Genomic DNA, 22,087 nt, shown 5'->3' on the forward strand with positions numbered 1-22,087 from the left:
TCAATATTTCTTTAAGCGCAAAAGTTAATGGCAAAGCCAAAAGCTATGGGTAGTCGTGATCACTTACGATCAGTTGGCCCATTTCCTCGTACAAACGTAATTGGTGGAGCTGTCCAATATTAATGTCAAATGATATATAAATATAAAGCGTGAAAGATTGAGTATCTAAAGGTTATAAAAAACCTATTACAGAAAACGATTGATTTTATCAATAAGCGATATGCAACATTATAATAATTATAGCATTTAAAGGATACACGTTTCAAAAAAGCGTATCACCGTATGTTCATTCTCAACATTTATTTCAACTTAAAGATTGGTACTGCTGGACTGACTTTTCTTAGCATTCTATCAAGAGGTTCTAATTGAGGTAACAACATTATGAATACTCTCACCGTGCCTCAGATAGCACGTCTATTGATTGGTTATGCGCCTGAACTGTTTTGAGTCGGGACGAATTTAATCACTTGTTTGATTATGAAGGTTTCAGATTACCTTTATGTTTGCTCAGAAACCTGTGCACATATAATTTGTCCTGCAAAGTTGGCCTGTCTCGTGTTGGTCAAATCAACTTCGGGTTTTGGAAACCATCTTGGAAGCTAAATGGTACATCTATTTAGGACACGATTACTATTAATTAATAATTCCTATTTTGTTGTGTTTTTGTAGATTAAGTTGCTACTTAGGTAGGTAGGTTTCTATACGTATTTAATTGTTCCGTATCCTTCCTTTCTTTCTTTCTTTTGAGATTAGCTGTCACCGCTGAACATCATAGAAGGATACCATAATCAATAATATTGCTTAATTGAGACACTTAAGAAATATTTGCACAATAATTGATGATTATAATTTCACATCATATCACGTCATATCCATAAAATTTATATGGACGTCGAAATAGGCGTGGAATGCCCTTGTTTAATTCTGAAACTGTTTATGTTAGAAGTTGTTGATAACTGATTATACGGTTGTATAACTAGACACAAGCTGTTTTGTATCAAACATGATCCATCTGATAAGACCGTAACGAGGTATCTATTAAATATTCAATAATTTATTTATTCAACGCTCAAAATCATCTCTTTCAATTATTTATCTCGATTTCTGAAATATTCTCGTTTATTCAAGAATAATATCTATCTGTACTTTATGGACCTTGTGGTATTATAAGTATGACCTACTAACTGATTTGATGGTGGTGATTGTCAATACATACTTGTCAACTGTGCCAGATATACAGTTGTACTCTTTTCCCAATCTCATAATCCAATATGACCTGGCTCCAACGTGGCTGGAGACAATTCTGGTACATAACCAAAGGTTTTAAGTGTTCTCTGAGATACAGGAGTTTAAATAGCGCCAAATTCCAAAATCAGCAGTGCACTTTTAATTTTCAACCGACTTCCAAAAGGAGGAGGTTATCAATTCGTCTGTATTTTTTTTTTTTTTTTTTTTTTTTTTTTTTTTTTTTTTTTTTTATGTTTGTTACCTCATAACTTTTTACTGGGTGGACCGATTTTGATCATTTTTTTTTTGTTTGAAAGGTAGTGCTTCCCGTGGGGTCCCATTTTTTTTATTTTTTTTTCCGATGATGGTATCCATGTGAAAACGACATAAGTCTTAAATTTGCATTATGTATATGCGCGACAAATAGGTGAATAACTGAAAATCACGTAAACCAATTTTGATAATTCTTTTTTTATTATAAAATATATACTTCAAGGGTAATTTGGTGAAAGTTTGGTAAGGTTCGGAGCACAGGATCCATGACAAAGTAACGGAACGGAATGGAACGGAACAATTCTGAGGAGCACGTTAGCGATACTCGGTCGAATCTTTTATTTATAGGTTATTTGGATATTTGAGTCACCTTCCGTAACGCGGTTATGTTTATGTAATTATCATTGTCGAATATTATAATCAACTAGCTACCCACCCCGGCTTCGCACGGGTGCAATACTGATACTAAATATACTACAGAATTTGTTTATTTACGACATCACATCGCAAACTTCTAAAATTATCAGTGTTTCTTTACTATATTGTTCATGTATTATATACACAAACCTTGCCCTTGAATCACACTATCTTTTAAAAAAAACCGCATCAAAATCCGTTGCGTAGATTTAAAGATATAGGGACAGAGAAAGCGACTTTGTTTTATACCATGTAGTGATGGAACTCCTATACGGCTCGCAGTTAGGGTGCGATATGGGGCAGAATTTCTTACTATCTTTAATCAAATTTTGTGTATGTGATGTGATGTCATATGATGTACGAAATATAGTTGGTCTTTTTCAAAGTTTTCTTGCTGAGTTCGATTACAGCTCTTTCGAGGGATCCTTGTAGTTTACGCCGCGTGACGTATTAAATCCGCATTTTCGAAAGTCTATTTTTGCTTTATTCGCAAGTTTCCTTTGAAATTGTCCTCGAAGTAGTTTCTGACTCATATAAACGGAACGCTTAATCTATCCATATTAAAAAAAAATTAGTTAGTCAACATCAGCTTCACTTAAAATCAAAAAATAAATAAAATTTTAACAAAAAGAAAAACCGACTTCAAACAAAACACTATTTTAAAACAAATGAATATGCACGAAAAAGTAATAAAAATAATTGCGTATTCAACATATTTTTTAGTCTTCCTAAGTTAAATGAAATGAAAAATATTAGACTACTTAAAAGTCGATTAACGATTACATCATGTAGTTATAATTATTGTTATATTTGGAGTCGGTGTCAGCCAATAAAACCCTACAGTATATCTATCAAAAAACAATACGAGAATACTTTAACAAATATGTTTTTTACAAATTACCTTTTACACAATAATATACTGGATCAATCAAGGGGCTCGTATCGCTTCTTTCTTTTGATTGTTGGGGCAAGGGCACCGTGGCTGACACCGGCTCCAAATATACCAATAACTATAACTACATGATGTAATCGTTAATCGACTTTTAAGTAGTCTAATATTTTTCATTTCATTTAACTTAGGAAGACTAAAAAATATGTTGAATACGCAATTATTTTTATTACTTTTTCGTGCATATTCATTTGTTTTAAAATAGTGTTTTGTTTGAAGTCGGTTTTTCTTTTTGTTAAAATTTTATTTATATTGACAGAAAATCTAATAATAAATATAATAGCTGTTTATTGTCCAGGGTTTGACTTTGTGAGTTTGTACTTTTGGCTGTAACTCCTTACAAATTGACTACGATATATCTCGCATGCACATATTACAAAACTGTATGTATCAAATTTTCTTGTAATCTTTCATCATTGATTCCTTCTCAAGTAAACTGATCTTTGACTTCATTACTTAGTTTTATTTTAACAATTTTTTTTTATCTTTGTGATGTGTTACGTAATGTGTTAAAATTATTAAAGGCGAACGTTTATCTTTTAAATAACGTCAGTGTTTTATATGAATATTATGTTTCGCATGCAAATTCATTAAGTCTGAAACAGTGTAGCCATGCTAATATATTCCAGCGATAGCCTATCTACATCCGGTCAGTTTTTGCTACAAACGTTTGCGCTGTGGACTTGCGGTTTAGGTATATTTATTGTCATACTAAATTTCAATGTTCAGATTTATTTCGACTGCTGTAATTTATTTCTAAACTAAGAATAGTGCTTAAACTATGTTTTTAATTAATAGAATAGAGGTACTCTATGTGTGATATCAGACTACTAATTATTGCTTTAGTTACCGATAAGGCATTTAGCGATATAAATATGTATTGTCTTTGTCCGAGATCTTTATCAACTCATCTCGATGGTCAAGGTGTAAAGAAAAGGGCGCGTTTAATGAGACAAATGTCGAGGAATGAGATTCGATTATATAGAAAATATCACAAACCGAACAAAAAGAAAACACAAAAAACAAAAATATAACTGTGCATGTCTCGCTACGGGCTAAAGGCCTTCTTTATTTTTGAGGAAATGGCTTGGATTGGCCTATTAAACCGCGCTACGAATATGACAGAAAATGTCTAGAAATTTTCGTTGATGAATATGATCGATTTTTTGTTACGTTATGCACATAACCTCGCGATGTCTTCGTCGATTCTCGCGAGCTTAATTATAAACACACACTAAGCACGAAAAATCGATTGATTTACGAGTTTTAACCACTGATCTATCACAGCCCATAACATTATGTCGCTTATCAGAATTAAAAGCTGTTTCATATCTTATAATAATAAAACCCAATGCAAGTGATAAACAAAACGGTATAATTTAAGTAAAATTTTTCTAACGATTATCTGTTATTATTATGGCTGTACGGCTTTTAGTGTTTTTTAAATTAAGGTTTTACTATCAGCAATTTAAGTCGAGAAATAATGCAACACTGAGCTTCAAATAAAATAACCAAAATAATATATAACAACAGTGTATTATGTCAAAATAAATCACGTCAGAAGGTATAAAATGGTTTAGTAACCTCAAGCTGCGGAAACAAATGATAAATGTCAGATTTATTAGTCTGGCTAAATATTAAACGCTCATTGGTCCTTTATAACGTCATCGCCACCAATCGACCAATTACAATTTAGATAAATAATAAATGATTTGAACGTAGAATATCGTTTCGAAATTTGAAAATAAGAATTGCACGGTTGAATTCGTTCTGGTATACTGTATTGCATTTATTTTCTCTCGCTGCGGGTGTTTGAAAACAGCTTGTCGTAGCTATAGCAGCTTACAATGCTTTAGCGCGGGATTACCAGCGGGATGCTGCAATGTTAATTAGCTCACTGAAGCTCTGATTTCAAACATAACGACCAGATTGAACAAAAACGTTGCGGTGAAATTAGGAAATGCGTTATTTACCCATTTTAATCTATCAGATATATAATAAATGTTTGAAACGAAACATTATTAAAATAGCAGTTTATATGAAATCGTGAACAATAACGCGATTGGATTTTTTATTAAAATGTTTTATATGAACTAGAAAGATGTCTAAAGTCGGTGCCATTTGTTCGGTACGTTATTGAAAAATAAAACGAAATACATCGATGGTAGTCTAGACATGGTTTATCACGATGTGCTGAAAAACGATACATTGTACGTTAAAGAAAACAATAATAACTTTAGGAGAATAAACATTAACTTATTCATCATATATTCTACTGTCAAGCAGCAATACTTAGTTAATATTCTGCTCCGAAAGCATTAAAATATATTTTATGATAATTTTGTATATATAATTATATATATAGAAAATTATTGTGACATGAGAGCCGAAATGGCCCATTGGTAGTACACATCATAACCGATGAATGTGGGTTCATATCGACGCAATTACCATTGAATTTTCATTGCTTAATTAGTCTTTATAATTTATCTCGTGCTTGGTGATAAAGGAAAATATCGCGAGAAAACCTGTTTGCGTCTAATTTCAACAAAACTGTGCCATATATAAATCCACCAACTGGAGCGGCATGGTGGAATCGTGGCTCCTAAGCTTCTTCACAAAGCGAGAGGAGGCCTTTGCCCAGATATTCTCAGGCTATACACGTTGTATAGGAAATTAAACAATAGTTTTAGTTCAAATCCTTCTCTCTTATAAAGCCACTGGAGCAATGAGAACGACGCCTTTTTCATAAAATCTGTAAATATAGTATTCATTCAATGACATTAAAAAATGTTTTAAAATATATCTTACCTTATGCTTGTCAAACTGTATGTCTCTAAGCCAGGGGTCAAAGAGCAGCTTGTCCGGCTCGATGTTGACGGGGCTCTGTCGACGACCCTTGTTGCACATGCTCCATTGCGGGTTGATCAGACCCCAGAATCCGGGACCTAGAATGAATGATGATCAATGTAACTCAAGAAAATAAAACGAGACTTACGACTACATTACGACTGAATACAGTTTTCATGGCTTGAATTTCATAATAGGTTAAACTAAAATATTATCATAATGTATTTGATTTAAATTCCAAAACGACTTTTATGCTTTGTTACTCGTGTATCAAATACGAAAGCTGATGTACAATATTTTAAGTAAAAAATAGTTTAACACGTTTTTAAATATTAAGTTCGCTTAGTTGATATTATTAATTATTGGTATTAGTTACATACATACTAAGAAGAACAGACTGATCTGACTCAGTACATCCCCTTTCGTAATTCTCTATTTAAAAATTTCAAGAAGAAAACAATATTGAAGAAAGGATCGTAGTATATAAGCATCTAGTATTTACATTTGTTATTTTCTGATAATTTTTGATTTCATAACAATCTTAAACTGTAATATTGTAACTTTTTTTGTGGCATTTTTAGGTTTATTTTAGGTTATCTTAAACTTATATTAATTTTCATCTAGAATTCGGTTGCTAGATTAAATACAGGCATAATAAAAAAGTAATCTACAAAACGTATTTAACATATTGGTATCGGGATAACATATTTTTTATTATTGTGTTAGAATAAGGCAACCTTAAACACGAGTACTATGTTATAAGAATTTTGTAGAAAAAATATTTCTTAGACGATCTATTTGATGTCAATGAAATCCCACAAGTCCGTAATTATACTAAACCAGTTCAAACCGGATGATTCAGCACCTAACCAATCGAATATGCACAAAGAATCAACCAGTAGAAACCAGCATAGCTAGCTTTACATATACATAAATCAATTCAATAAATATACAAATCAAGCTGAGCATGTCACACTATCATTCAACACAGCATTGATGTACATTAGGATAATGACCGAGATAGTTACAAATGGTGTGTGAACTGACAGTCGTTAGTCAACGACTGAATGATAATGACTGTCATGAAATCTTAACGAACGTAATCGTTAGTGGTACTAACTCAATGTACTTACGTGACTATATTTAAAGATAATCATTGAAATGATGATAATATTAGAACTTGTTCTTTTTTTAAATAGTACGTTTAAATTTAGAACTCATAAAATTGTTTTCAAATTAAAAAAAATAAAATTGATTTTAGATTATCTGTTTATCGACAAAACTGGATTATATTTAAAAATCTTTGTTTTGTTATAATGAATAAAAGAAATGAATTTAATTAATTTTAAAATTACAGATTTTTAGAAAATAAATTCTTTCATACGTTTTGTTTTTTAAAGACTAATGATCACTGTTAACATTGATCCATAGTAGAATGTTATACAATCATTAACAGTAAAAAGTTTTAATATCATTCATTTTTTTCGATTCCATTTTCATAAAGGTCAGAGAAAAAAATATTCAATTTGGAGTATAATTAGAATAACGATGTTGCTGAAAAATTATATTCTATTCAAGAATTAATTGTATTGACATAAATTGCTTACCGCTCCGAGCGTTTGTCTTCTTAAGGTTATTAATTTATTTTTGGGATTTACTGGGATACGCATCCACCTTCTATTTTATCTTTCTAACCTTTTGCCGTATACTAAATACAGATAATATAAAGTTTAACTGTACTTAACTTTTTGATAAAAAATGATGAACTCTATACATAAGTTACATCCTACGTGACATTGGCGAAACAATCTGTGCCCTGTCAGCACAACTAAAAGTCAAAGTATTGACTAACTACTAATTAAATAAGAATTGAAATTGAATAATTAAGATTTATTCCAATTTTTTTTTTTATATAAAGCGGCAAATACTTTCGGACGTTCTTATCGGTTCAAAGCTATACAGCCAAATTTCAAACCAGTAATATAGTTGGACAGTTCAAAATGTTGCTCATAATAAAAATGTTATACATTAAACGCAATTATGTGTTACACAATACACATCAAATTTCATACCCGAATAACTTTGTGCCACTAGGATAGTTTTAAGCGATGACGAGTCGAAATTCTCGTTACTCAAATATAAAAACCTATTCAATACCGTTACACTGATATCGCATTGAATGGGAATTTGGGATACCGCGAAATTTGCCCATCATAGCGCACTGAGTCGCATGTAATGTAATGTTGGCGTCCGTATACATTAGACAACAGATTATATAGAACGCGGACGTTTTTATAAACACAATGAATTCCTTTTTTAAAAATTTAACGTTTTTTTGAAGATGGTCAATATTTTATTCCATTTTTAAATATATATGATATTGAATTTAACTACATTGACGGTTATAGAAAATAATAGACTTGATTATACATTCCGAGACTTTTGAGTGTGAGTATCGTTAATTTTATTCATTAAATCTTTGACAGTTGTGTTTTTGGTCGTTTATGTAGATGTAGGGTAGACCAATGGGCTATCTGATGGTAAGTGATCACCAGCCATAGACCCTGGCACCATAAAAAAAATATAACCAGTCCTAAAGTCAAGTAAAGTACATCAATAATGTACCACCAATCTTGGAAACTAAGATGTTATATCCATTATGCCTGTTCTGACTCGCTTAGCTTTCAAAGCAGAATATAACACTACAGGTTACAGTTTGGCCGTGGAATATCCGAACGGTGGATGGTACCTACTCAGACGTGCATACACAAAGCTCTGCCACCAAGTAAGAAATGTGTATTGAATTTATTTATTTAAATAAGGAAATAACGGTTAAGGAAGTATACAAAATTGGAAGCCGTGTATCGCAGTATAATGGAAACACGTACTTAATGTAATGTTAGGGTACCATTGGCGAGCACTATCGGATATGCCCGGACGATCATTACCATTACATTAGCCGAATTTTTGTCATTGACTCGGTAATGTGAATTGGATGTTTTGAAATGTAATATTAAGCGGAAAACTATTTACATTATTAAAATTTAATTTATATAAATTTATGTAAATTCCCACTGCTGGGCTAAACGCGTCCTTTCCCTTTGAGGAGAAGGTTTTGGAACATATTCCACCACGATGTTCCAATGCGGATTGGTGGAATTCACATGTGGCAGAATTTCTATGAAATTTGTCACATGCAGTTTTCCTCACGATGTTTTCCTTCACCGCTGAGCACGAGATGAATTATAAAGACAAATTAAGCACATGAAACAGCGGTGCTTGCCTGGGTTTGAACCCGCAATCATCGGTTAAGATGCGCGCGTTCTAACCACTGGGCCATCTCGACTCTTATATAACGGATAAGATATATTACTACATTTAGTCATCATTTCTAAACCGTCGTCGTAACTTTTATGTTTTGAGCTGAAATTAAAATCAAAAATCAAAATATACTTCGAACAAGCACTTTTAAATCGTCATTTAACAACTATATCAAGTGATGCGACCACCGGTTCGGAAAGTAGATTCTACCGAGAAGAACCGACAAGAAACTCAGTAGTTACTTTTTTCAAAATTTAACAATACAGTTAATGACAGTTATATATGCATGTAATATATCCTCAACAAGTATTAATTCCACGCTTTTTATCTGCATAATCCTGTATTGCATAATATGCCTTCTTTACCAATGTAATTTTTTACAAATGATTTAAATTTATTATCAACATTTAAAGATAAAAATAATGGCATATTTTTTAAATTACAAAAATGGAATATAAATACTAATAAAATTAATAATATAAATTACTTATAAAATTATTTTACGTTCGTTATAACAATCTATTTCTAGTACGTAAATATTGAAATTTACCAGGAACAAGCACTTTTTAGTTACTTCTATTTTCCGCCTAAATAACTTTAATTAAAACTCCTTAATAATTTGTTGGACCTCATCACATAATCTAAATTTTGTTTTAGCGCAGGAAACCAGAAAACTTGTTATATTAAGTAATGTGTGTACAAAAGTTTATTATACAGTAAATAAGGTTTAACGCGATAATGCACTTTAGGAATGAAACGATTATACTGTGTCAAATAAAATATTATGATGCAAATTAATAATCTATGCTAATTATTATTATTAAATTAATAATATATGCTAATATGCGAAAGTGACTCTGTATGTCTCTTTTTCATTATCAAACCACTGAACCAAAATTAATAATGAAATGTGTAAATGAAATCTTTGGTTTATTTTTATTGTTTTTATCAGGCCTAGGATTGGATGTGAATCGGCGTTCGATTTTTGAATCGAATATTATGTCAATTAAATTCTTCCATTGAAACTAGTTTTCGAATTTTATTTCCAATTTGTAGTATTTTATTAAGTATTTAATGAAATTAACATCCCACAGATACTTTAGCAATACATGTGTATAGAGAAACAAAAAAGACGAACTTTGTAAACATGCAATGAACTATTTGACAAAAAATCGTCAAATATGTTTCTATATATAATGTACTTCTACGATTTAAAATAGAAAATTATAATTATCTTCAAAGTTATCAAACAGCTTTATATTACAAATAGTTCTTGAATACAACTGAATTTCAGTATAATCATAAAGATAAATATATAACTTGTTCGTTTACAAATTACTATCTAAAATTTTATACCAAAATCGGTATCTAAGTGAGGTGGAATCATTATAACCGTCTATTCAATATAATGATACGGGCGAACGAACTATCATTAAGATTCTATCGCGATCATTGCGGTGTCATTACCCCTCTATTTCGCGCGCCACGATTTTTCGAGTACATTTTCTAAAATATCTATATAATATCTTAAACGTAATGGTTCGGTGGTTAGGACATGTGAATCTTATGGAAAATTGCGAATTCATATGCAAGGTAAGTACTGAGTATTCATGTGCTTAATGTGTGTTGAAAATCAGTAATTTGTGCATTTCAACTCAAAAGGAGAGAAGGCTAGCGAATTTTTTTTATGGCATACCTTGGCGGACTAGCATATGGGCCACCTGATGGTAAGTGGTCACCATCACCCATAGGCAATGTCGCTATAAGAAATATTAACTACTTACATCGTCAATGCGCCACCAACCTTGGGAACTAAGATGATATGTCCCTTGTGTCTGTAGTTACACTGGCTCACTCACCCTTTAAACCGGAACACAACAATACTTCGTACTGTCGTTTAATTTACTTGAATTATATTGTAAAAGGTTTATTTGTCTTCTTACCATGCCTTAATAATTATTAAAAAGCGACTTTTATACGAAGGTTCATACGATGTTGTTATATATAATGTAGAAGTATCGCTAAATCAGTTCGCCATGATGTGTTTTAACTATATAACATAATAAGCCAGTATAACAAAACTACTCAGTCCTCATTTGTTTTCAACTATCTATGATAATTCATTTCAAGTACCCGGAGATCAAGGTACAATTACGAGGTAGATTTACTGGCACGACTTTTTGCAACCTTGTCTAAGTAGGCGACACCTACATATTCAATATTTCCTATGTAGTCATTATACATATACCAACATATATCTCGACCATACTTTTTTTCATTTTAAACATCAACAACAACAACAGCCTGTAAAATTCCACTGCTAGGCCAAAACCTCTTCCTTTGTGGAGAAGGTTTGTAACATATACCACCACGCTGTTCCAATACGAGTTATTGGAATAAACATGTGGCAGAATGTTTATGAAATTAGACATATTATGTAGGTCTCCTTATGATGTTTTCCTTCACTGCCGAACGACTTTTTAAACATTAACGACTTCATATATGATATCACACTTGGGAATGACACGGTCGCATCCATACCGTTTCATAGACCAATAATTTATGATTTAAATCACAAATATTTGACGCCATTTTTTTCATGCTGTGATTCTTTCGATTTCGTTTTCAGGTCTAAAGTTTTTCATTCCAAATCTCTGGTAAACTTATAACAATAACAATAATGCATATTACCTCTAAGTTAAACAAAATCCTACTAATATTATAAATGCGTAAGTTTGAAAGGATGTATGTATGTTTGTTACTCTTTCACGAAAAAACTAAATGGATTTCTATAAAATTTTACAGTTATATAGGTTATAGATAATACATAGGCTACAATTTATAATCATTTTATCTAATTTGGTTATAACATAACGATACATATAAAGAAGTGTGCGAAGCCGGGGCGAGTCACTAGTTTAAAATAAAATTTATACACGGCTGGTCACGAATTAAAGCACGTTTGTATATAATCTGTATAGCATGAAATATAGTATCATATGTATGAAGCTGTCAAATTTTAAGGAACGTTTTCAATTTTCAATGAACAATTAATTAGATTAATGAGCTATCTAGAGTACTAGCTAAACTATAGTCAAATCTGTATAAATATTATAAATGTGAAAGCAATACTATCTGTCTCTTTCACTCCCAAACCGTTGAACCGAATTTGATGAAATTGGTGTGCAAGCAAACTTGAACTCCAAGAATTGACATAGGATACTTTTTTGCCTGACACATGACAAGTGACACCCTAAAACATCAGCCAAGTCGAGGGCGATTGCTAGTATACTATAATTAAATCCGATTATCTGTTACGAAACTCGTACGAATACTATTCACTAGTTTGAATGTTTAATCAATTGAGATGTTGAGCTGTTGTCTGTTATAATCGCATTTAATGTCCTATCAACGTCAGAGGGTCTAAAATAAATGGTTACTGTTTGACCGGATTTTAAATAAAAATAGCAAAGCAAAGAAAATGTAAAGCATTTGACGTTACTATATAAGGCGAAAACAGTCCTATACCAGTTTAAACGTGTCTGTAGAGATAGTGCTGTCTCATCATATTTATACAATTTAAGGAACAATATTTTTGGTAGGATAATGTGTAAATAGATGTACGCCTAGATCGCGGGGTTAATGACCCTCGTGACATGAATTACACACACATGTATAAATTTATTGTTGGCGTTGTAGTTATCATTATTAAATAAATTAAGAAAGTAATAAATACATGTGATTACCTGAAATACCATCGTAGGTCCACCATTCCTCCCAGCTACCTGTTATATCTGAAAGAAATTATATTAATATTATCATATAATAGTGTTGTCAAAAATACATGTGTATATAAATATAGTATGTTGTGTGTAGTACTTATTAAATGAACTGTGATTGAATTGTATAATTTTATTGCAATTAAGTCTAAATATTCTAAAGATTGTTGATTCGAACTGTTTCTCATCGTACATAAATACTCTTTCTACGATTTTAAGAAACATCTTGTAATTTCTACTACAATTATTTTTCAAAATTCGATTTGCAAAACAAAGGTATAATGAATTTTCGATATTTAGAATTCAAATGAAAATATTTTCAAATAGAAGCCAAAAAAACTAAATGTTTGAAGATACACTAGCAGTAGATACCTTTAGGCGAACCAACAATACACGAAGTACTACAAATATATTATCAACTTTTTTTAGGATTATCACTGATAAACTCCATAAATGTAGCTTTCGATATAATATGAATATAAATACCTCTGACGGAGATACATAGCAGTATGAGCGTGAGCGAACATTCTCGCATCGTGACGATGCTGCCGTCACGCAGCGCCCCGCATTGGGAATATCACGTCTGGAAGAGAAATAAATTCAATTAAACTTCTTATACGAACTAAAACCACAACCTATCACTACATAGTATAATACAAAGTTATTTTTTCTGTCACTATCTCGTATATCTTTAAAACCACGCAACGGATTTTAATGCAGATTTTAATAGAGTGATTCGAGAGGAACGTTTTTTGTATATAACACATGGACAATATAGTAAAGTAACTCTGATACTTTTAGAAGTTTATAATGTGATGTCATAAATAAACAAATTCAATTCTAAGTATATTTAGTAACAGTATTGCACCCGCGCGAAGCAGGGCGGATTGTAGATTCGAAGAAAAAATGTATTTTTTTTATTTTGTAAACGGTACTAAATAAATCGAATTTTAATTAAAAACAACTGTTTTGCCAACAGTACCCAAAATGCGCAAAAATTCAGGCAAATTTATAAAAACCGACTGGCTTCAAATTCCTAGTTCTACAATAACAAATAAAAAGCTTTAAATAATTCGGTTAAAAGCATAGTTTGCTTGTAATAAAATTCTGTGGTACGCTAAATGGAGCATATTTTGTTTCTTTTTGTCAGATTTCAAAATTAATTTTATATTACGTAATGAGAAAAAAAATTCGTGAATACTTTACTTACTTCTTTACTTTACATTACGAATGAAATATATATGAAGTACCTTAAAGATCATATAATATTTTATTAAAAATTAAATAATTCTTGTATAAAATATTAAGCTGATTTTTTTAGTTTATACAGAAAGAAACACTTTTACTAAGAATCTTTTACCACAGAGGTTTGATATAAGAGCTCTGTGGTAACTAAAAAAAAAAGAAAAAAAACTATATAATGGAATTTTCTTAAGAAATTATACAATAAAGAAACAGTAATTATCCAGCATTACAGTATCTGTTGCAGATAGCGGTCGGCGTTCAGATAAGATGTTTCCTTCTTTTGGAAGATCCTTGTTTTATGAGCCTTGTTGGGTGTAGGCTTATCTGCCTTGTAATGTCCGTTGTTAGGTCACAAAAGTTCGTGATAAATTACCATTGTTATAGGTTCTGACTTTTTGTATCCATGACCCACTTGTACTAGAGATCTTATTTTATAACGTAATCGCTGGGCATTTTCTTTAATTAGTTGATATAGGATGATAGACTATCAACTAAACTAAAGTAACATTATGGTTACCATTGGGCAGTGATAATCATAACCAACCAGTTGACATGGGCATAGATATTTGCAGAAGTTGATTTAACATTTAACATTAGCAGCCTTCGATTATGAAATCAAATCATATATATTTCTCATTGTATATAGCGTATGTAAGCGGAAAGCAGGGGTTACAAGTTCATTTTAGTTTTTCGTAATAATAGTATGTAAATAAGCTGTTCTGGATTTTTTTTCCATATAACAATTACACCAATTTCTTTCTTTGAGTGGGTAGTTCCTACCCAAATACTTACCACCGAGTGAACAAAAATATATCATCCTAATATTTGTTTTGTCAACGTAAATACAATCTATATAGTACAAAATTAAGTGTTTTGGAAAAAGAAAAAATATCTAATCAGCAATTACCCACAGCTCATTAAAATTGCTATATGTTGAGACTATTTTTTACATTATTATAACACATTACGACAAGACGTATAAGCTACAAATATCGTTTCACAGTATTCCACCCTCTATTTTCGGCTTGTCGCCAAAATGGCGAGCGCCTCGGTGTCTGTCTGTAACTATTTAGCTTCTGCTATGAGTTGTTTATTTCCAATAAATATATTTCTTATTCGTTCATATAAGGCGTGATAAAAATATTACATAATACATTTCCAATTTGTGTTATTGTTTTATACAATTATGTAATGCTTCGCGTAATCTTGTAATCTATAGGTGTATTTGAAAAGATTATGTTAGTCGATTATTTTTTATTTATTCGTGTATATTAACTTACAAGGTTCCTTGTTCTTTGCACCAATAATGCTCATGGTATCTTTTGAAATGTGTGTATAATTTATAATTTATATTCAATCATCAGATGTGCTATACTATGAGATCTTTGAAAGCCTACGCTTAAATTTAATAACAATAATTATAATCAATGTTGTATATAATTTTCTATATTTTAACAATCGTGTTCTGCGGTGAGTTTCGACTTTGTTCTTTCAGAATAGTTCTACTGTAAATTCAGATATGTGCCTTTAAGTCTCATACAGAAAATCGGACGATTGAAAGGTACAAGTTAGAACAATGTGTTCTAACTTGTACCTTCTAACTTAGAGCTCACATTAAAATCCTTCGGATTTCGGAATAAATAAAAAAATAAAAAAAATATTTATTTGTTATTATTACTTTTAGACAGTTTTTTTTAATTTATTTTTATTTAAAACGAATTATTGTTGTTTACTTAATAATGATGATTTGACCTTGATGTTAATACAAAAGTACTGTGTGCTTGTCGATAAAAAACAATACTTTGATGATTATGATTTATTTGATTTAGCAATTTATTTATATATAAAAATAATTTTCAACTAACACATATAATAATTCATAAACACGACGATGAATACAACAATAGACATTATGCGAAAATCAAAAATAAAACGAATTTCATGATGTGTTCATTCAATTCAAAAATGAAAAAAATGAGTAGAATTCATAATGCATTTTTAAAAAATATTTTAGTATCCCAAATATCAGTCAGTATAAAATAGTGATGACTATAGCATTTTCGATTCACGAACACCCTCTGTATCTAAGTATCAGACGCCCCTCGGCGACGGAGTGGCGGGCGCCAGGGAGTCTGCAACTCTGCCTTTCGATAAACACACATATAGACTGCATTATTTTACTCAAATTGTATTATTCTATGAGTACGAATTGCTAAAACTAATCATTCGAAATTTGAATACAAGTCTACGTGTATACTTCAGATCTAACTTAGATATATTTTAGACATTACATTGTGGACTACAGACCTATTACTTTACTTGTTTGTTCTATTATTATATCTTTATTTCATTATTATTGTAATTACATAGTATAAATCAAAGTCGCTTACCAGTGTCTGTCCCTATATATCTTTAACATTACGCAACAGATTTTTATGTATTTTTTTCAAATAAATAGAATGATTCGAGAGGAAGGTTTGTGTATATTATAATATATGGACAATATAGTAAAGACACACTGATAATTTTAGAAGTATTAAGAATTAGAAATTGTAATGTCGTAAATATACAAATTCTGTAGGTACTATATATAATATCAACCTTGCACCTGTGCGAAGCCAGGGCGGATTGCTTGTATGTTATAAATTTGAACGTAACTCTGTCTGTTACCATTTAATGATTGAACTGAATGAGATGAAATTTGGTAGGCAGTTGGTTTGAGTTCCGAGGAAGGATACTGGCTTTTTTTATTCACCCCTCGATAGGGAAAAATGGGGGATGACGGTTTGTTTGCTATAAGTAAAGTTGCATAAATGGTAAAGTGTTTTGTATATATATGTACATATACATGTATATTTTTATTTCGGTCGTGTCTTTTTAAACTTGTACTCTTATACTTTTAATTCTTATACCGTTACTGTGCGATACCCTTGAGATAGAGAAATGGTATAGCTATTGGTTCGAAGGAGATCGCTCTTCAAGGAGGTCTTTAGTAAAAAGATATTATTTTGCATTGAACACTACACGTGTTTTATCTTCATGTGCGAATTATAATTTAGTGTTATTTAATATTGTTTCTATATTCATTTAAAACAGCATGTTTTAATTGATTCATCTTTCTCACTTAGATTTTCATTTAAAAAAAATCTGCCCGTGGATTATTTCCGTATTCGTGAAACTATTTTCTAGAAACAATTTTAAAACTCGCCTCACGTAGAGCTCTTTCGTGCTATCTCAGATATTCAAAAATGACCACAATATTTTCAATATTTAAAGTATATAAGCATCAAAATAGCGTATCATTGCAAGTCGATTTTCAACATTTCACGATCGTTTCAAGCGTTTTAAATTCGATTATGGCATTATACTTTAGCTCTGCTGGAGTTGGTAGATAGACTTAACGCTTAGTTGTTAGGACAGCTTATTAAATTTATTGTTAATAGTCTTATGAAAAATAACATTACAACCATATACATAAAGTTTATCTATTTGTTTTATATAACAATTTTCTAATGATTCGATTGGAAGTATTCGAATTTTCAATTGTTATGGAATCGTTTAGTTTTCTTTAGATTTTTTTTTTGATTTCTTGGTTTTAGGGCTTTTTGTACGCCCGCCTTGGTAGGTATCATCTACTCATAAGATATTGTACTGACAAACAGAATTGTAGTGAGCCAGTGTAGATCTATATACAAGTTATGTGCATCATTTTTAATCTCAATCGAATTCGAACTGTTATATGATATATATAAAAAGTATTCATTATTTACTATATGTTAAATTAAGAAATATAGTTAATGTACCTTGTAACGAAAAAAAACCGTAACTTTTTTTCTTTCGTGCGTAATATTTTCCGTGCCATCATAACAAAATAACAAATGGCTCATTAATTCAACTTTTCCATAACAGAAGTATTATGAAACATTTGTAAAGGCATAAATCTTAATGTGTCTATATACGCGATATTAATCTTTTTACAAAGGGAATAAAGACTAAAATCCTCTGATGACTGTAGTCGTTAAAAGCGTACCCATTCAAACAGGAAGTTAACAGCGGTTCGTAGACAAAGCTCGTTCTTTGCCGGATGTGGGTGTATCTACGTACAAACTGATAAGGTAGTTGTTATTTTCAGACTATTAATGCAAATATAATTCTTTTTTTTCTATTTTTAAATTTATTATATATATTTTCCTCAATATATATTTTCCAAAATATATATATTTTCCTTAATATATATTTTCCAAAATGAAAAAAAGGTCTTAAGTTGTTATTCATTGACGAAATTAATGTTTACATAGTCGTACCTTAATATACAAGACACGTTAATAGTGTAATAGAAAATCTTTAATTACACTTAGTACTTTCAATTTCTTATTTTTTAAAAATAGTAATATTTTTGCATTAATATTAAAATGAATGTACTTCTTTAATTAATAATACTATTATAACCTAATAATACTCTACGAAAGTGATAATAACAGTTCAATAGACAGACAGACAGATATATTATATATATTGAATGTGTAAACAACTCCTAATGCTTTCTTATTTAATAGATACACAGTCGTCGGGCTGAGACGGTGCGTCGCGACGCCGTGGCGCCGTTCCGTCGACCGGGATTAAACGCACTTTTTAAAATTATTATTTAGAGCAGGAGTTTCGACTTGAAACGATTTAAAATACTGGACGTAAAAATCTAAATAATATAACAGCATATAAAAAGGTAAATCGTATTGTTGATAAGACAACGAATAATCTTCAATTAAAGTGACTTTTCTTTTGTTTTTGTAGAGATTTTTAATTGATAAGACTTCCGGTCAAAGCTTTTTAACGTAAAATATTTGGACATAAGTGACATATTTGGATAAATAATAGTTATAAAACTATTATTTAAATTATTAATTATAATTTAATTAACGTTTTTAACAAACGTTTCTTGTATTAATATTACAAGTAATACCACGCAATGTGATCAGTGCGATTGATAAAAGTCGATTCGAATTAATCGGACAGGATGAAACAAAATATTTAAATAAATAACAATACACAATAGATAGAACACTTAGAATAAAAAATATATCAGAAAATGTATTTTTTTAATACATAAAATTTATCATTGAAACAAAATAACAATCTGTTTTTAAAATTAAAATTTGGAAGGTCAGCCAAGAGTAGTGTACCATAAATTAAAATCTGTGATTCTATTAAAGTTGGTAAAATTCCAAATGTTTATGAATGATGTTGTCATAATATATGTAATATACTTATATGTCGTATTCTATAAGTGATTTACTAGCTGCTCGCCCTAATTCGAAATCGACTTGCCAAACAAGAAAACAACAAAACTGATCCAATTGTTTAGGAGTTTAGTTTTATACAGAAAGTATATGATGATTTTAAAATCAACGAACAATATCGTCATCGTCAACATACGTCCGTAAACATAGCATATAAGATGATCGTATCTGTTATAACAGAGGCTGTCTCTTTAAATGAAAACACAGAAATATAATTTTTATAGTATAAATTAAATAGTATTCCGTTTTGTTGTAAAATGAATATTTAGTAGTTGCAACACATATAGCTATAAAATGATCTGTATTTATTTAATTAATTCATAATTTTTGTCATATTATTTTATTCATACAGTTAAAGTCTTTATCTGGATGCAGTTTCTATCACAGAATATATTTTGAAGTCATTTTACGAGCAGGTGTCGCAGTGTTCCAATAGATATAGCAATAGCACTTCCAATAACTTATATGTCTGAGGATCCAATACATTTGTCGGTTTACACTAAAGAACCGTATCGGATTCCCCCATACAAAATACAAATAAAACATGTGGATGTCTATCACACCGACGACTACAGACCAACTGTTCTTTGTTGGCCATACGTCTAACTTTGAATATATTGTTCGCGATATCGGTGTCATATTAGAAAAATCGGTAAATTATATTAAGAGGTGACTAATTAAATAAACCCGTCAAACTAACTGACAGAAGAATTTTTAATACTAATTCAACCTTTTTAGTATATTATTACAGACGTGATCAATGTTGAAAACAGAATACACAATAGTTTGATTATATGTTAAAGGTTTTGGCTTTGTTTACTAAATATATTATATTATGTAATATTATATGCTTGAATCTGTTGGTTATGCTTTATGATTAAAATGTTTTGTATTACATTTACGTATTTTTTGTGGAAGATACCATAAAGACGAACGAATTGTAAATTCGCGTTAAACTTAAAAACTACTGAAAGGATTTTCATGCGGTTTTCATTAATACATAGAGAGATTTATAAGGAAGGTTTAGGTATATAATGTATTAAGATTTTTGTGTAAATAAGTTATATTTGAACGACAATTGTTCAACATGTCGGAAAAAGCAACAAAAAAACATAAATAAAAGGTAAAAATATATAAAAAAAAAACTCATGTCCACCCGCGCGAAGCCGGGACGGGCAGCTACTCAATTAATAATTGTTTAATCAACAACATATTTTGTCCAGTCTGTTGATCGTTGAAAACTTCTATGGTCTGGAACTAAACCAGGTTTAGAGGTTACCATAAAATTGCATTTTCATCGGAACTAAATCAAATTGGTTTGTTGACAAGCAATTTCAACTCCATAGGAAAAGAGGTTATATTTCAACTTGCAAGGTCTAAATAAAACAAAGCTTGTGGTGATATAAAAAATGGCAACACACGTCACATCACATCAGCACAGACAGCAAAAAAAATCGCTTTTAAAATATTCTACAATTACTTAATACTCGTATGCTCCCTCACTCCTTATTGTTGCACGGTCCAAAATGTACTCATTATCACGAACTCACCAACTCCGATAAAGGAATGTAATGAATGATTAAGTAAAAGTAAAGTAACACAGTAAATCTCCCTTATTTCACTAATGGAATAAGACCTCCTTACTTTTTAAGAAACCGTTTAGAATTTATCCACACCAATGCGGATTGGCCAATACGTATGGCAGAATTTTATCATCGAACACAGGATTAATTTTAAATAGAGTGAGTGACTGAGTCATACTCAGAGATGATCACCTTAGATTGAATTTGCAATATACAAAAATTCACTGAACAGCTTATGTCTAAGTATAAAAATAGTCTAGAATATTTTTTTATAAGGCAACATTTTATTTCTAAGTTACGCGTCATTGTAACCGACAGCCTAATGCAGTAGCAAGTATGCGAGTTAATTTAGTTGAGTGGATTTGTCCTGCACTGTCATCGCTTGTTTATCGTCACACAAGCAGCCGAGTTAATGGTATTAAGGTTTGGATTATTGTATTCAGAATGTTCAAGGTTCGAGAATGTTTTTTTACTAGCGACTTTGATTATGAAATATCAAATGTTGACGTATTCATGTAAGGGAAACTATATAATATGAGCCTTGAAATTTTTAGGTTTTTTTTATTTGTGACAGTTGTACAAATTGTCAGCCAGTGTTGTAATCTGTTTTTTTTTTTTTAATTTGTGGCAGATGTACAAATTGTCAGCCAGTGTTGCACTGTAGTCATAGACAATAAAAAAAGAAAAATAACAGTGAAATTGGTTAAAAGTCAATGCGCTGTCAAAGCAAGGTTCTCAGAAATAAAAACCCTTGTGTAACGCTATCGCACTATTTAACTGGATTGGGTGAAAGCACTATACATAATATCACCAGTTGAACGATGGATTGTAATATATTTTATGTAATTTTTAGTTAATAATGATTACTAGTACAAAATTAGATATGATTTTAAATATTTTTGGCCGGTTAATATGAAATAATGTTGAAACATCCTATTGCTTAAAATATTATACGTTTTACGTTTAATGTTATAAACATATAAGTATGAATCGATTTTGGAAATATAATTTTCAAATGAATATATTATTCCATGTTATAGTTTGATTTATATTTAATTTATTTCAAATTAAAAAAAAAAAAACTTTACGAAGCAAAATTACTCAATTAACTGGAATCAGTTGCAAGTTTTATTCATGATTTGTTTT

General features: G+C 30.6%; 1 protein-coding gene across 2 annotated transcripts in view; it reads right to left on the minus strand.

The window, feature by feature from the left end:
* The window catches only part of LOC124537936 (carbonic anhydrase-related protein 10), a 65,273-nt gene that overhangs the window by 17,495 nt on the left and 25,691 nt on the right, over window positions 1-22,087 (minus strand). For both annotated transcript variants that reach the window (XM_047114908.1, XM_047114907.1), the window contains exons 2-4: window positions 13,303-13,399; window positions 12,784-12,831; window positions 5,678-5,814 (exon numbers count right to left, since the gene is read on the minus strand). In XM_047114908.1, the coding sequence (XP_046970864.1) occupies window positions 5,678-5,814; window positions 12,784-12,831; window positions 13,303-13,351 (234 nt within the window). In that variant the 5' untranslated portion in view covers window positions 13,352-13,399. The remainder of the gene's footprint in view (window positions 1-5,677; window positions 5,815-12,783; window positions 12,832-13,302; window positions 13,400-22,087) is intronic.

This window comes from Vanessa cardui, chromosome 19 (genome assembly GCF_905220365.1).
Source record: "Vanessa cardui chromosome 19, ilVanCard2.1, whole genome shotgun sequence".
In the NCBI taxonomy this organism is placed as follows: Eukaryota; Metazoa; Arthropoda; class Insecta; order Lepidoptera; family Nymphalidae; genus Vanessa; species Vanessa cardui.